We start from the raw sequence: 16,777 nt of genomic DNA on the forward strand, positions 1-16,777 counted from the left end.
TCCTCGCAGTGCCTGCCTACAACAGCTTGCTAATTATCATGCCCTGGGGGGTAGGCGCCGAGGCGCGGTAGGGGGGAGGAGGGAAAAAAACAACAGAGAAGGGGCGCACGTGCTCGCGCTTGGGGCGGGAAGAAGCTGCAGCATCTCCGGCACGCTGTACTCGTTACACCGCAGCATTCCGCAGAGGGAATTCCTGCTCATGACGTCACGAGCTCAGCCCCCCCCTGCACTCTGTCAACCAATCCGATTAAAGAGAAGGCGATTCCCGCTTCTCCGGCCGCCAGCGTTGTCTCTTTAAACCCAATCATCGGACGGCTGGGAGCTTCAGAGGAGGGCGCAAGGAGGGGGAGGTAGAGAGCGCCCGTCAGCTAGGCACTCCCAGCCGCACGATCAGCGCCCACGCGCTGGGTGCATTGCACACACCTTGATAAAGTGGTGTCACTTCAGTCAGGGCTAAGTCAAAACAATCCTCGTAATAAATGTTTATGCAGATGGACTGGAAACTCGAGAGGATCGCTTGTCGTAAGATCAAGACGGAGGAAGCCATGACGTGGGTAAGCTGTATTTAACTCTGCTAGATCCTTATGCTTTCTTGAACTTTTCTACGAATAATTTAGTTCACAGGTGCAGAGAAAGGTATGAATTACGACAAATATAACTGTTACAAAATATATATATTTCGATTGGGTAGAATGAGAAAGATTGTACTTTATTTGCTGCTTGCATGTATAATACTATTCTAGAAGATCAAATGTGACACGAACATTTGTGTTTTGTAAGGAAAATATCATGAAAAAACTTGCCAAAGACTTTAAAAGAAGCAGACGGCACAGTTTACCGAAGCTAAATAAGGTAAGTTCATACATTTTGCCATTTTATTTTCCATCATTTGTGCTAATTCAAGATGAGGAGAAAATAATGTGTTTCTTTTCATATATAATGCTGAAGAAGAAAAGCAAGGGTAGAAAATTCAAGCAGAAATGACATCAAGTTCCCTATTGGGCACTATTTTATTGTTTACTTGTTTGATCTGTAATAATTTTATGTATTTTTATGTTGATGCATTTTAATGATTATTATACACTGCTTTGTTGATATATTTTTATGATTATTGTACACCACTCTGGCCAGATTTGTTCTGATTTAGCAGTTTAAAAGAACTGATAAATAAGTTCAATTTACAAGAATAAAAAGTCAATGAATAAATGGCTAAGGAGATAATTTTACAGTATTAACTAATCTTAAAAATACACAGATTTGGCTACTTTTTTTTAGTTTTACTACTGTAACTCCTTTCTGTTTTGTCCCTATATATTTTTTTCTTTTATATCCATATTTTAGGGGGCATTAAATGTGTATAGCTTTAATCATGTGCTTCAAACTCTCCTTCTCAGGGTTTCACTCTTCAGCTGTCTTCCTTTCATTTCCAGGCTTCCCGAACTTTAACCAATGTGACATCATTTTAGCACTTGAAAATTCACATGACCCCAGAGGACAATGAAAACAATTACTCTTCTTTCACTCTCCACTGTCTCCATCCTTTCAACTTCTATCCCCTCCAGAGGACCTCCTCTCTCAACCTGTGTCCTCTAGAGCTGAGTACCACTTACATCCCCCAGCTTTTCTCACCTTCCCAGCTCATCCCCTTTCTCACCCTGTCTAATGTTTTTGGTATCAGCCCAGCTGATCCTTTCTCACCCCTCAACCATTTTTATAACCCTCAAATGATCCACTGCCATCTCTTCCCTCTCACTTCTATAGCCCCCAATTGATCCTGTCATCTCTACCCTCTCACTCCATTACCCATCCCCTCTTTCTCACCTCCCACTCCTTCGTCCATTCTCCTTTAGGGAAATGACCTACCGGCGGTTGACAGGGCCCAGGGATAAAGGCAGCCACAGGCAAAAAACCTGCCCAGGGATCGGAGAGTCTGATCCTGGAACCCTCTCCTGCAACTCTTCTCTCACATCCCTCCCAATTGATTCTCTCCAACCCCAGCTTCTCTCTAGGGTTGTTCTGTCATTGCCCCCTCTCCTTCAACTTCCACAGCCAATCCCTCTCCAGCTGATCCACCTCTCAAATCCCTGCTGCATCAGATTCCTACTTTCAAACAGCCCCACTTCTAAACACCCCCCTGATCAGAATCAGCAGCAACATTTTCCTTGTGACCCCGAATCAAAAGTGGATAAACAACTGATGGGAAGAGAGGGCAGGCTGTTGACAGGAGCAAAATGTTTCTCTTGGGTAGGTTCAGTGGTGGGTGAGGAGAGAAGAGGAGTGGCAATCTGCTTGTGCACACTCGGCCCACTCTTCCACTGGTGGCTGGTCCCCAAATCCGACTGTGATCTGCAAATGGCAGCAGCATTAGTAATTAAAGTCATTAAAAATTAATTAATTTTAAATTATTATTAAAATAGTAACAATTTTAAATTATTAAATAAACAAATAATTCACGTCATTAAAATTAGTAATTAAAGTAAGTTCACAGTCCCTGCAGTGGTCCTGATCTCCTCTCATGCAAGGCTTACTGTTACCACAGAAAGTCAGGCAAGAGCAGTGCCATAAGTGTGTGCTGGCTCAAAGGCCCCATCCTATCGTGCACTACTAATGCTGCTGCTGGTGCCTGAAGAATTCTGCCATTTTGTGGCACTTGTGACCCCAGCTAACGTTTTTGTGACCCCATTTGGAGCGTCAAACCCCAGTTTGGAAAGCCTGTTTTACATTGATTCTAAAAGGAGCTTAACAGACAGCTGCTGTAAATCAAGTTGACCCAGTAAATCAAGTTTACTGGGTCAGCAGGGTAGATGGGAGTTTTCAAAAATTTTGGATACTGATGTCACTTTAGTAATGAAATGAAAGTAGAAAAGAATGTGAAGGGACATGTCTGTTGTAGTTGACAACTGAATTATCTAAACACTTCTGTAGCATGCTGATGCTTTATGGGTGCTTAGGATACTGGAATAAAAAGCAAGATGTTTCAATGTGAAGACAGCAGTCATGTGGGAAAGAAGAGAGGCCGAAGCAGAATTTTTGCTCATAAACATGATCTAAACTCAGCAAGTCATGGAGTAGAGATGTTTTCCCTTAAGAACTCCTATTAGGATTTCAGTTATCCAAAGTCTCACATTGCTGGGCATTGACAGCATATACTACGGTAACTGCTTGCTATGTTTTTAAAAAGAGAGAGGCAATACCACATGGATTATGTATACAAGCTACTGAATGAAGTATATGGCCTAAAGAGTACCTTTTGAGCTGACTCGCAGGCTGATGCAAAAAGCCATGCATTCAAGCTGAGCACTGAATTCCAGAGCAGTTTTCTAACACACAAGATCCTTTATTTTTTAAATTCCCAATGCAATAAGCTCTTATGCTAATGCATTGGGAGTTAAAAAGTGCATACACCAAGTTAAAATGTGCATTCTGCACAGTCCAAATGGACATTTTTATCTGGGGAGGTGAGGGTGTGGAATCGATAATGGGAGTACGGGGAATATCCAGTATGTACTTCATCTGAATCTGGAGGGTTGGCCTCTGATCCTCACTTCTGCCAGCAATGAAGAAAGAGCAGGGTTCCAGGATCAGGCTCTCCGATCCCTGGGCAGGTTTTTTGCCTGTGGCTGCCTTTATCCCTGGGCCCCGTCAACCGCTGGTAGGTCATTTCCCTAAAGGAGAATAGACGAAGGAGTGGCTCAGTAGCCTGCACTGGGCTCTGGTGCAGCAGGAGGCTCTGAAAAGGAAATACAAGAGAGGGACTGCTGCCTCTCTGCTGAGCAAAGCCTCCTAGAGCTGCACACTGAGAAGGCCCAACTTGACTCCCCCCCCCAACTCCAACCTTCTTTCTTCAGCTAAATGATAGGATATCCCCATTGGATCCGGCTGTCTTGTGTGTTTTCTTCTGTGAGGCTGGGATACTGCCCTGTATGACCTGCTAGAACAGCAGCTCTGGAACCTTATTCCAACTCTGACCAGGAGTCAAGCTTCTAGCACTTGTAAAAACGAGTTAGACCAGCACACCTCTCTGCATTGGGGAGTACAGCTTAATGCCCGCATTTGCATGGGATTTCCATGCAAAGGTGCTAAGCAAGACGCACAGTTTTAAACACATATTTTTGTGCATGTAAAACTTCTTCCTACGTTGATAGTAATGTTTATATGCATAAAATGTGTTCAAGTGTGGGTCAAGCTGTGCATTCAGCTTGAATGCACTTTACTGCCTGAGTCCGTCAGAGCTTTAGTTCTTTTGGCTTTGTGTGTGCATGTGGAGGTAGGGGGAGCTTCAGTCAGAAGTGGAGGGCAAAGCACTCCAGAAACTTTTAGAGGGCGGTTTAAGAAACTCTGTAGAGAATACAGAAACAATAAACATAACGAGACTTGCAATAAATCTACATCTCGGGTATTATACTATTTTTTTTTTTGTCTCAATGCTAAATTTGTCAACTGTATGCAATAAGAACTGAACACACTATATGAAATGCATAGCGTGGTACTATAGGTTGCAAGAAATAAACCGCCACAAAGCAGGACCGAGTAAGAATGTGTCAGTTTAGCAGCGCATTGCTAGTTGGCTGTTTGCTTGATGGCGTAACAGTTTCTAGTTGCACTCCACATTGTTGTATTCAAAAACCAGCAGGAAGAGCTGTAAGTGAGCACCACCTTTTGGATTAATCACAGAAGTAATATTTCACTTTACACTAGTATTCCAATATATTAGCAACCCATGGTCTCATATTCAAAATTGGCTTTATTTAGCATACATAAAGAATTCCACTTCTCCCCTTACTTTCTGGCCTAAATAAGTTTATTACTTCAAAGCTGTCACTGTTTCTATTAAAATCTGAATGAATCAGAGTGCACTGGAAAATCTAAATAACTTTGAAATTTGATGGAATATGGAATGATTTGCTTTAAATTTCTGTTTGTCTTCATTTTTTCTCATGATGCATCAGAAGTGGGTGTGTAAAGTGCAGGTTAGTCATACTCTCAAAGGCCCGGATATACTAAAGATTTTCTCCCATTTTGTGTCTGGGGGGGGGGGGGGGGGGGGGGGGGGGAGGGATATGCTTAGTGCATTTGGCCCAAAATATTAATTTCTCAATATTTAATTCCTTATACAGCATTACAACCTGTGCCAGGTAGGCAGTGCATTGTTAGCTGGCTGCACTGTATGAAAATCCAGCAGCCACTACTACTCTGCCACTTGCTACAGGAAATATTCTCCATTACAAGATACAAGAAAACAGAAGGTAACATGAGAAGGCTCTGCCTCTGCATTCACAATTTTCTGTGTGTGGCAGGAAGGCAGTGTATTGTTAGCTGGCTGAAAATTTGAAAGACACCAGCTACCTTGCAGCTGCCACCCTACTGCACAAATTTTCATCCTCAAAAGAGCATCAAAACTAGATTTGTCTGTTTATTTCATGTAATTGTTTTACTTTCACTTTGTGATAAAGATGAATTATATTTGCTGAATGTCCTGTGAATCCCACTCCCAACCTCCAGTCTCTCTGCACACCCCATCTTGCATTGCCCCTCCCCTTTTGGACCTCATGAATCCCAGAGTTTTGGTGGCAGCAGGTTGCCACTCCCAGAATTTTATTACTCTAAGCATAAGCCTAATAGGCCTGTGCAGAAAGCCGCAGTAAAGAGAGTCTGTAGTAATGCTGGCACTAGGAGTGATGCATTTGTGAAAGGTCATAGCTCGTTTTACTGGCCCAACATTAATATTGTGCAATGAGGAACCGTGTGGTTACTTTTGGGCCTTACAGTTTTGACCTTAGATGACAAAGATCTCTTTTTCTCTGTATTTCATTCAGTGAAATGCATCACAAATGCTAATGAATTAAAAACTAGATTTAAGGATTGGATAAAATGGTCTGCAGTTTCCTTTGTGCGTCTTCTAGTGTGTGCAATTATTTTCGCACAGGTTGTGCCTGGCAGCAAATTTTTCTCTTAGGAGATTTGCACCATTTCAAATCTGAACATTTGTAGCTTTTTGCACTTTTTTTGTGTAATCTCTTAACATATGGTACTTTTAAGGAGGATCTATGTTAGTGGTAATGATGTTGTTGATGCAAATACCTGAGAAAGATTTAAGCCTGGTGCAGAGCTCTGAATAACCTGGCATGTGCCCAACCTTTGATACATTTGAAAGGTTATGCAACTTGACAGCTCCATAAGCAAACCAATTAATGCTTTGCCTCTGTTTATCTTTTTACCAAGAATAATTCTAATATAATTTAGTAATTCTTTTCATGATTTACAGAAACATTCTGAAACCCTAGAATCCAATACATTACAAATCATAAGACAATCAATGCAGATGTTTACTAAATGTGTAAATACTAATATTTCCTCTGAGATGATAGAAAATTCAGAATTATAAGGTAGAAATTTATATTTCTGGTAGTCTTTAATTCAAAATTATTTTAATTTTTATTCTTAAATATTGCTGTTAAATTGTGCCTGATATACTTGAAATGCACAAATAGTATTATTGCTTCACACAAAGTCTCCAGAAGATACAATCGTAATGAAATGAAGAAATATTTTAATGGAAAAAGATTAGGATCCAAACTTTAAAGCTATAAAAATACACAAACATCTTATAAAAATCTCAGACAACTGATGTACCCTGAAGAAAATAAACACTAGCACTCACTGACCCACATCATGTCCTGGTCACAAGTCCGCGATGAGGTGTGCAGCAGAATGCAGAGTCAGAGGAATCTGACAGGAGTGTGATGTGAGTGCTTTTCCTTTGGCCCCTGGAAATGTGCTGAGATCACATAAGCACCTTAACTGACATTTGAACTGGTGGCCTTGAGGTGAAAGGTTCTTTATGTTTAACAATTTTAATTGCTTTTTCCAACATAGCATCAAAAACAATACAGCGTACTGAACACACACAGTGGCCCTTCAGCGTTCAACATCTTGAAGCAATACCTGTTAACAAACCAAATAGCTAACACGCAGCTGGTCACTCACCCCCCCACCCCCTCCCCTAACCAAGCCAAACCAGTTCATACTGTTCTTTAATACTATGGCCATATACCTCTGATAACTTGCAGAGCATCATTTTTATAATTGCTAATTTTTGGACAATTATAGGCCTAGATTTATCAAAATGCACTAAATATCGCATGTGATAGGAAAAGGGGTGTGTTTTATGGTAATAGGCAGTTTATTGCAATTTGCACTAATACCTATCAGGCCGATACAGTAAAGTTCGCGGGAGAGTGGGCGAGCGCCCACTCTCCTGTGTACGCGATTCACTAAAATAAAATATTCAAATTAGGGCACGCGGTAAAAAGAGGCGCTAGGGACACTAGCGCATCCCTAGTGCCTCTTTTTTGACAGGAGCGGCGGCTGCCAGCGAGTTTGACAGCCGATGCTCAATTTTGCCGGCCTTGGTTCTCAAACCCGCTGACAGTCACGGGTTTGGAAACCGGACGCAGGCAAAATTGAGCATCCGGTTTTTAAGCCGTGAGCCGATTTTAAAATTTTTTTTTTAAAATTTTTAACTTTTGGGACCTCTGACTTAATATCGCCATGATATTAAGTTGGAGGGTGTACAGAAAAGTAGTTTTTTACTGCTTTTCTGTGCACTTTCCCGGTGCCGGCAGAAATTAACGCTTACCTTTGGGTAGGCGCTAATTTCTGAAAGTAAAATGTGTGGCTTGGTTGCACATTTTACTTACTGAATTGTGCGGGAATAACGAATAGGGCCATCAACATGCATTTGCATGTTGTGGGTGCTATTAGTTTTGCGGGGGTTGAATGTGTGTTTTTGATGTGCTATTACCCCTTACTGAATAAGGGGTAAAGCTAATGTGTTGAAAATGTGTGTCCACAGTGTGCTCTGCTGGAGTGCACTGTACTGTATCAGCATGTATGTGAAGTGCTATCTTGGTGCAAATTGTGATAATTTTTTCAACCACTGGGGGGACCATGTTTAGTAGGTTTAGGCTCCTGGAGAGCCAGCCTAGCTGAGAAAGAGAGAGCCTAGCCATAATACCCGCACGCTAGATAGGTATTTATATCTCTATGGGAGGCCCACCTAGTCACTCGAGGTGAGGTGTAGGGGGTTAGGGACCACTTTGACATTCAAAGTGAGATGTACAAACAGAACAGTGCTCTCTTGTGAAGATTTGATGACCTTCAGAGTGAGGAAACTCACCCAAAGATGAGATTTGTGCAATGTTCTCTCAACCTAGCTTGACAGACTCTCTACCTGGGTAACATCAAACTAGGTTGAGAGAACACTGCACAAATCTCATCTTTTGGTGTTTCCTCACTCCGAAGGTCATCAAATCTTCACAAGAGAGCTGTTTGTATGTCTCACTTTGAATGTCAAAGTGACCCCTAACCCCTATACTTCACGTCGAGTGACTAGGTGGGCCTCCCATAGAGATATAAATACTTATCTAGCATGAGGGCATTATGGCTAGCCTCTCTCTCTCTTTCTTTTTCTCTCTCTCCCTCCCTCCCCCAAGGAGGACATTGCACCAAACATTATGGTGCTTTTGCATGCGAAAACGCCATATAGCACTTTGATAAATGACCCCCATAGTTTGTAGCCTACTTCTGAAGGGAGGGAGGCTTATGGGATCACCTGTTTGTGTGTTTTTCTCCCACTAATAACATTACTATTCAATGCAGAACTTCTAGTTTTATTTGTGCAAGCTTTAGGAAAGAAAAATTTGTTTCCTCAAATATACACAATTTATCTTCTTTTTTTTGTTCAATCCTGAAATCTGACCCCAAGTGTCAATATTAATTCACAATCCCCATTATGATTTCTTGGTTTGGCTTCAGTCAAGTTTCAAACTTGAGGAGGTCCATATTCAGACGCTGTTTGGATAACAAAGTTATCTGGATAAACTTATCCCACTAACTTTAGAGGCATATTTAAAAGTGCAGCAGCCTATGGAATATACCCGGCTATCTTGAAGTTAGCCAACTAATCCCTAACCAGCTAACTTTAGGACAGCTCTTTGACCCAACCAGACTTAGCCAGCTATGTTAACCGGCTAACTGAATATTGGAGTTAGCCAGTTAACATAGCTGGCTAATTCAACTCCTCCCAGATACACCCCTGGAATGTCCCTAAGATAGCCAGCTAAATTTTAGTCTGCTATTTTATTAGCTGGCTAAGGGGCCGATTTTAATTCCTACGCGCGTGGGGTACATTTGTGCATGCTACCCGGTGTGCACAAATGTACACCCGATTTTATAACATGCGCGTGCTGCCGTGCGCATGTTATAAAATCCGTGGTCGGCGCGCGCAAGGTGCACATGTGTGCACCTCCTTGCGTGCGCCGAGCCCAAGGGGAACCCCGATGGCTTTTCCCCCGTTTGGAGGGAACCTTTTTTTGGATCTCCCCCCTTTCCCCCCCTTTCCCCCCCTTCCCTCCCTTCCCCTATCTAACCCACCCCCCGCCCTACCTAAATCCCCCCCCCTACCTTGTTCGATGGAGTTACGCCTCTGGCAGGCGTAACTTGTATGCGCCGACTGGCCAGGTCCCGACACGGGGCTGTGTCGGGGCACTCGGCCACGCCCCCGGACCGTAGACAAGCCCCCCCGGACCGCCCATTTTGGCAAGCCCAGGGACATACGCTCATCCCGGGGCTTGCGCGCGCCGCCGAGCCTATGCAAAATAGGCTCGGCGCGCGCAGGGGCAGATTTCCTCAGGCTACGCGCGTAGCCTTTGAAAATCTGCCCCTAAGTGCCTATTCGTTTACCTGGCTAACTTCTGAGTTAGCTGGCTAAATGCTTTTGAATATGGATCTCCAGATTTCTAACAAGCCATTTATTTGGAGCAGAATAAACTCTTTTGTTACAGTTATTTCATCTTTCTAAACTGCTGCATATTTTGCACACTGGGTAAAATTGGGGGCTGATAACTGCTGTTCCTCTCTGCAGATAAAAGGATCTGTACTTTTCACAGCATGAGAACTTTCACCTGCAGGGCGGGGGCTGGGGCACGGGCACTGGAGAGTGGTGCTTGCAGACAATGCCTGGGGATTTCATTTTGAAATCTCCCTGTGTGAATGGTGGCATGGACTTTGCATTTGCTGGAAAGCCCGCAGGTATTAAGTACCTTTGGCATCAGCTGGCTCTGTATTTTGACAGGAAAACTTCTCAGGGAGTTTTCCCTTTGAAAATACGTTTGCAGGCCCGTGGACAAAGTGCCTGCAACCTCCCCAGTCAATCAGTTTGAGTATTGCTTCCTAAATTGGTGGGTGCTTCCCCAATCTGATCCTTGTGATTTTCAAACAAGTTTGATTTTCTGGATATCCACAATGAATGTTCAGGAAATATACTGTATAGGACAAAGCTTCTCAAACTTATTTTGGTGAGACTTCATCCAAGTGGGTTTTCAGGAATACCTACAATGAATATGCATGAGATAAATTGGCATATACCAAGTTTCCAGACTCATGTTGTTGCGGATATCCTGAAAACTCAACTTGTGAGGTCACCAGGCATGGCTGGGTAAAGCTGGAGATCAAGTTGCATATATGGTCTTCCACTAGAAGGAGAAAATGGTCAGAATAGATGGCTCTTCTCTTTATCAATTTACATACATTCAGGCTAACAGCCAGGTTAATTTACTTATTTTGGTTACTTTGAGAACCAGACCTGTTTGAGGGTCTCATGAACAACATTTGTAATTCACTGAATTAGATTCTATGGAAAAGTCCAAAATTTGAAGCACACATATGGAGAGTTAAAATGATCCAAGGACATGTAATTAAATTCTACAGCAGTTATTGCATATAAATATCATTGGGATTATCAGTGAATATGACATTTGCAAAGAATTATTTTCTTTGATTTTTTAAAATCATGATAATTAATTTCTCAAAGATTCCTAGTAGTTACTCATTGGGGCATTTGTGGACCCTTAATAATCCTGGTCATTAAAGTGCTGAACACATGATTCACTTAATGCCCTTTGGTGACTAGCACATTACAGTGCTGGAATTATGCACACAGAGAGGGTAATTTTATAACTGGGCAGGTTGTGTACATGTAGACTTTATCCTCCATTTGCAAAGAGACCTTGTGTGCATAAGTTGACTTTGAAAATGCTCGGGTAATTGCCTTTCACCGTGCACAAAATAATCTGCACAGGGTTACACCTGCTCTTTGCAGAGCATAATTTGTGCACATTAACTTCCGTGTGAACATTGGAAAATAAAAGGATACATGCAAGTCCCTACTCCACTCCCTGGCCCATCTATCCCCAGTGCATGTAAAATCCATGCCAAATCAGGGCATTTGCCTACTTTTACATGCAGTAAACCCCAAGCAATTTTATATATACCATTTACACACAGAAATCCATGTTTTATGCAGCCCTAAAAACATGTGGTAACAGGCATTTTTACAGCAAAAACCTAACTACACCTCTGAAAGATCTGAAGTTTCGCCATGGACATATATTTTTGTTTTAACATGAGCCAAGATAAATTAAAATGTGCTGATTAGCGCACATTTGCATTTTAATCAGCTAATTTAAATATTTTTCACAAAAATGTGTACTAAAAAATAACTCACATTTAAATGCCTTTAGCACACATTAACATGTTAGCTTAGTAAATAGACCACATATTTCGTCCCTCGCAGAAGCTATTGTTTAAAAATACCCTATTGCGAGCCCAGACCAGATGTGTTCCTTGCATTAGAAAAGTGGGAAGGAAGGCAAATCGACTGTCAGCTTGGTTAAAAGGTGAGGTGAAAGCGGCTACGTTAGCCAAAAGAACTTCTTTCAAATATTGGAAAAAGGATACCACTGAAGAAAATAGGCCAAAGCATAAACATTGACTAGTCAGATATAAGACGTTGATAAGGCAGGCTAGAAGAGAATTTGAAAAGAAGTTGGCCATAGAGGCAAAAACTCTTAATAATTTTTTTTTTAAATATATCCGAAGCAGGAAGCCTGTGAGGGAGTCAGTTGGACCGTTAGATGACCAAGGGGGTTAAAGGGGCACTTAGGGAAGATAAGGCCATCGTGGAAAGACCAAATGATGTGGTTAGTGCAGTTAGTGTAGCTGTGTTTAAAAAAGGATTGGATAAGTTCTTGGAGGAGGAGTCCATTACCTGCTATTAATTAAGTTGACTTGGAAAATAGCCACTGCTATTACTAGCAATGGTAACATGGAATAGACTTAGTTTTTGGGTAATTGCCAGGTTTATGGCCTGGATTGGCCTCTGTTGGAAACAGGATGCTGGGCTTGATGGACCCTTGGTCTGACCCAGTATGGCATGTTCTTATGTTCTTATTATTGCTGCTACAAAACACTATGAAAAATATTGTAATTTTATTTACAACAAACATGTCATATACTGAATTAGAAAGCAGCATCTCTACTTACCATTCCATATCATTCCCCTCCAGTTTATAATGAAGTGCACTGCTGCTTTATTTGGTGCTTCCGGTACGCTGTGTCTGTGTGCTTTCAGCTGGCTGCTGAGAAAAGTAGACCGTTTCTATCTACAGGCTCACAAGCACGTGCTGGCAGTACACAATAAAGTCAGGTTTCCATATGTGTGGTGATTAGGCAGTGTATTGTTAGTTCGCTGTGGCTCCAAGATCAGCAACTACTTACACTTCCACATCAGCACATATATTTGCTGCAAAGTTCTATTGATTTATGACAGTAACAATAAAATACTATTCACTGATACTCTTTCTCAGGGGAAAGACCTTTTCTTTTCTAGGAAGAATTTTGATTAGGTGTGACGTACATAATTGTGTATCACACAGCAAAGGAACACACACAGTGCAGTATGTTATTCCCAAATAGAGGGGCCAATGCAATAAAGTGTGCCCAGCCTAGCGCATAGGTTTACCTTTGGTTGGACGTGTGTTTTTGGTCGCACTAGACTAACATCCGATGCAATAAGGGGATTAGTGCGCCCAAAATGCGCACCCAAACAACTGCTTAGCCAATAGCACTCACCACATGTAAACTCCATGTAGATGAGGCTATTAGCTATTACCCCCGATGCTGAAACCCCTCCAGCGCCCAACGCACATTTGTTAACGTGGCAAACTTTATCGCCAGCCCCAGAGCTGGCGTGAAGTCATTCCGCGAGTCAAGGGCTCATGGCAACAGCTGCCTCTGGCAGTTCCTGGGTGCCGGTGGCTGCAGCTGGCTTCGCAAACGTAGCAGCAGCAGCAGCCCTGCCCCACAAGGCCTCTCCCGCTCCCTGCTTTCCTCTGATCGACTTGTTTGATATCGGAGGGTAGATGTGCCGGACCTGGGGGAAACTTGTCAATTCCCCATGTGGGTAATGCTTCCTGCCCTTTAAATGGAGCGACAAAAGAAATGACTTGGGGACGGGCTTTGAAGCCGGGAGCGGGGAAACTAAATTCCATCTCCTAGCCTCATGTGTCCCGCCACAGCATCCCGGAAGAATTTTTAATGGTACCAAAAAGTATACTCGAGCCAGGTCTTTAAAGCAAACGCTGAAAACACGGACCCCGGAAACCTGGTTTTCCTGTGCCTATTGTTGTTGGGAGTGTGTGTGTGTGTGAGTGGTGGGGGGGGGGGGGGGGGGGGGCGGACTGTCCTGAAGTTCTGGAAACATTTCCTCCACGTCTCCTGGGCACAAAATTTATCCCTAGCACGACCATTTTATCACAGCAGCTCTTTTTACTATTGCATCGGGCGCCCAGGAGAGGTGGATGTGCATGCGTTAGGAAAACGGGCGCTCAATACAAGCACCCATTTTACCACGTCTTATTGCATCGGCCCCAGAAATGGTAGCGGTTCTTAACTTCTCATGTTTGAGCAACAGGAAATCAGCAATGTAAAACTTTCCCATGATACAATTTTAAGTCTATATAATATCATTTTTAAGCCTTGGATGAAGTTTTAGTTTTTATTTCTGCATTGATTGTGGAAATGTAGTGCTCCTTGGTGTGATCAATAGGAAAATGAATTGTATGCTTTCGAACTGAGGTAGGCAAGTCTGGTCCTAGAGTGCCACAAATGGGTTTGGTTTTCAAGATATCCAAAATGAATATGTAGAAGATAGCTTTCTATACAAATGGATGCAATTCAAGCAAATATATTTCAAACATATTCATTGGGGATATCCTGAAAACCAGACCTGTTTGTGGCACTCCAAGGGTTGCCTATCCTTGTTGTATAATAATATTGTAATTGGTACATATGTGTTGCTAACCAAGCATGCAAAGTGAGATTAGTTCAATATTTTTGTGCATAAACATTGCCTCAAGCAAGCTACTGCTGTACTTTAACGTGGACAAGGCAGCGGGCAATTGCTTGCCTCTTCTCCCACTAGTTCAAGGGTGCTCAACTCTGGCTCGCTAGAGCCAGAAATGGGTCTGGTTTTCAGGATATTCACAATGAGTATAAATGAGATGGATCTACATGCACTGCCTCCACAGTATGCAAATATATCTCATGCAAATTTATTGTGGATATCCTGAAAACAAGGTCTGCTATGTCTCTCGAGGACCAGAGTTGGAAGTCCTTGCCCTAGTACAGGGCATCCCAAACCTGTCTTGGGGACCCCTCAACTGGTGGGGTTTTCACAGTATCCACAATGGGATCTTCTTGGTGTTTGGGTACTTGCCAGGTTCTTGTGGCCTGGTTTGGCCTCTGTTGGAAACAGGATGCTGGGCTTGATGGACCCTTGGTCTGACCCAGCACGGCAATTTCTTATGTTCTTATGCATGAGATAAGTTTGCATACACATTCTCCATCATATGCAAATTTATTTCATGCATATTCATTGTGGATATCCTGAAAACCCCACTGGCTGTGGGGTCCCAAGGACAGGTTTGGGAAGCCCGGCAGTGTACCAGTAGGGGTGGGGGGTATGATTGAGTGCCATCTAGAATACACCCTATATTACATGCTGGCATCTGTATTTTTAAAGGTCTATTTGATTCATATTCCTACAAAAAGTAAGCAAGCAATTTGTATATTGGAACGACAATTTTCATAGGTGTTTATGCAGATAAATTGCCCACATTGAAAATTGTACCCCTCACAGCAACTAAAAATATGCACAGGCTTCCACAAAATACACACTTTAAGCTGAAATAAAAATAGATATTCCCGGGGTTATGTTTAGATCAGAGGAAGAAAAAGACCCACTCAGACTTGATTTTCAAAACTACATGTGCTGATTTACCCCTGATCATCCACCTGCAGAATGAGAAATTACTACTTACCTGATAATTTCCTTTTACTTAGGACAGTCAGATGAATCCAGAACAAGTGGGTTATGCATCTCTATCAGCAGATGGAGAGGGAGTAAACTGACATCACAGTACATATATCCCTGCAGTTACATCAGGCTGCCTGTATTTTCTTCAAAAGCAAACTGTGGACAAACTAGCCAAAAGCTTGATTATAAACAGATAACTGTGTCAATACTCAGCCAAAGGAAGCACTGAGCTCAGACAAGAAACATATTAACACTAGTCTAGGGACTGGACTAACACTTATCAATAATCCCTGTAACGCATAGTCACACAAGAAGACCATAGTACAATAATTCAGCAGCCAAGGGAGGGAAGCTGGATTCATCTGACTGTCCTAAAGAAAAGGAAATTATCAGGTAAGTAGTAATTTCTCATTTCTTAGCATCCAGTCAGATGAATCCAGAAAAGTGGGATGTAACCAAGCTACTCCTGAATAGGGCGGGAGGTGGCCCGCGGTCCTGTAAAAACCACACATTGCAAAGGCAGCGTCCTCCCGGGCCTGCATATCCAGATGATAAAACCTGGAAAGGTGTGTAAGGACCACATTGCCACTCAGCAAATGTCAAATGGAGACAGCAATCTAATTTCCGCCTATGACACTGCCTGAGCCCTAGTGGAATGAGCCCTGACTAGGTATCGGCTTGCCAGCATCAAATTATGCTGCCATGACTATCTTCTTAATCCAAAGGGCTATTATAGCCCGCGAGGCCAGCTCTCCTTGTTTAATACCACTGTGAAGAACAAACAGGCAATCTGTTTTCCATAAAGGCTCAGTAACCTCCAGATATCAGATGATATGTCTCTTGACATCCAAGGATTGCAACAGATGATACTCTCCTGTCTCTCTCTCTCTCTGTGTCCAGAGAAGGTGATGGACTGATTTAAGTGAAATTCAGTGACCACCTTCAGTAAATAATAGGAACAGTATGCAGCTATATTGCCCCTGGAGTCACCCGGAGGAAGGGCTCCAGGCAAGACAAGGCCTGCAGCTCGGAAACCCTCCATGCAGAACAAATTGTCACAAGAAACAGTTTTCAAGGTCGATAACCACAAGGAAGGTTACGCATTGGTCTAAACGTAGGACCCACTAAGAAATTCAAGACCAGAATTAGACTCCATAATGGTACTAGAAACTTCAAGGGAGGACGAAGATGTTTCACTCCTTTCAGGAAACGGGTCACATCAGGAAGAGCAGACAAGGAAGCATCATTCACCTGGCCCCTGAAACAGGCGAGAACCACTACTTATAGCTTTATTTATTTATTTATTTATTTATTTATTTATTTAGCACTTTTATATACCGACTTTCCAATAACAGAATTACTGATCAATTTGGTTTACATTCTAAACAATAACAATGACAAGTTGATGTCTTACAATGAACAGGTAGATAGAACTTGGAAACAGATATATGGGGTTAATAACAAAACGTAAAAGTTACGGAACCTAATGTAGGCTGGAGACACAGGTGTTAGGCATAAGGCTAGGTTTTTTGATTTTCGACTGCATAAGGATTCGTAGAT

The 16,777-nt window shown here is 42.5% G+C and overlaps 1 protein-coding gene across 1 annotated transcript in view; it reads left to right on the plus strand.

The window, feature by feature from the left end:
* The first annotated feature begins 351 nt into the window (after positions 1 to 351).
* CDC20B (cell division cycle 20B) overlaps positions 352 to 16,777 on the plus strand; it is a 221,700-nt gene continuing 205,274 nt past the window's right edge. The window contains exons 1-2 of the mRNA XM_029577272.1: positions 352 to 554; positions 781 to 852. Coding sequence (XP_029433132.1) covers positions 480 to 554; positions 781 to 852 — 147 coding nt within the window. The 5' untranslated portion in view covers positions 352 to 479. The remainder of the gene's footprint in view (positions 555 to 780; positions 853 to 16,777) is intronic.

Source organism: Rhinatrema bivittatum, chromosome 1 (assembly GCF_901001135.1).
Source record: "Rhinatrema bivittatum chromosome 1, aRhiBiv1.1, whole genome shotgun sequence".
In the NCBI taxonomy this organism is placed as follows: Eukaryota; Metazoa; Chordata; class Amphibia; order Gymnophiona; family Rhinatrematidae; genus Rhinatrema; species Rhinatrema bivittatum.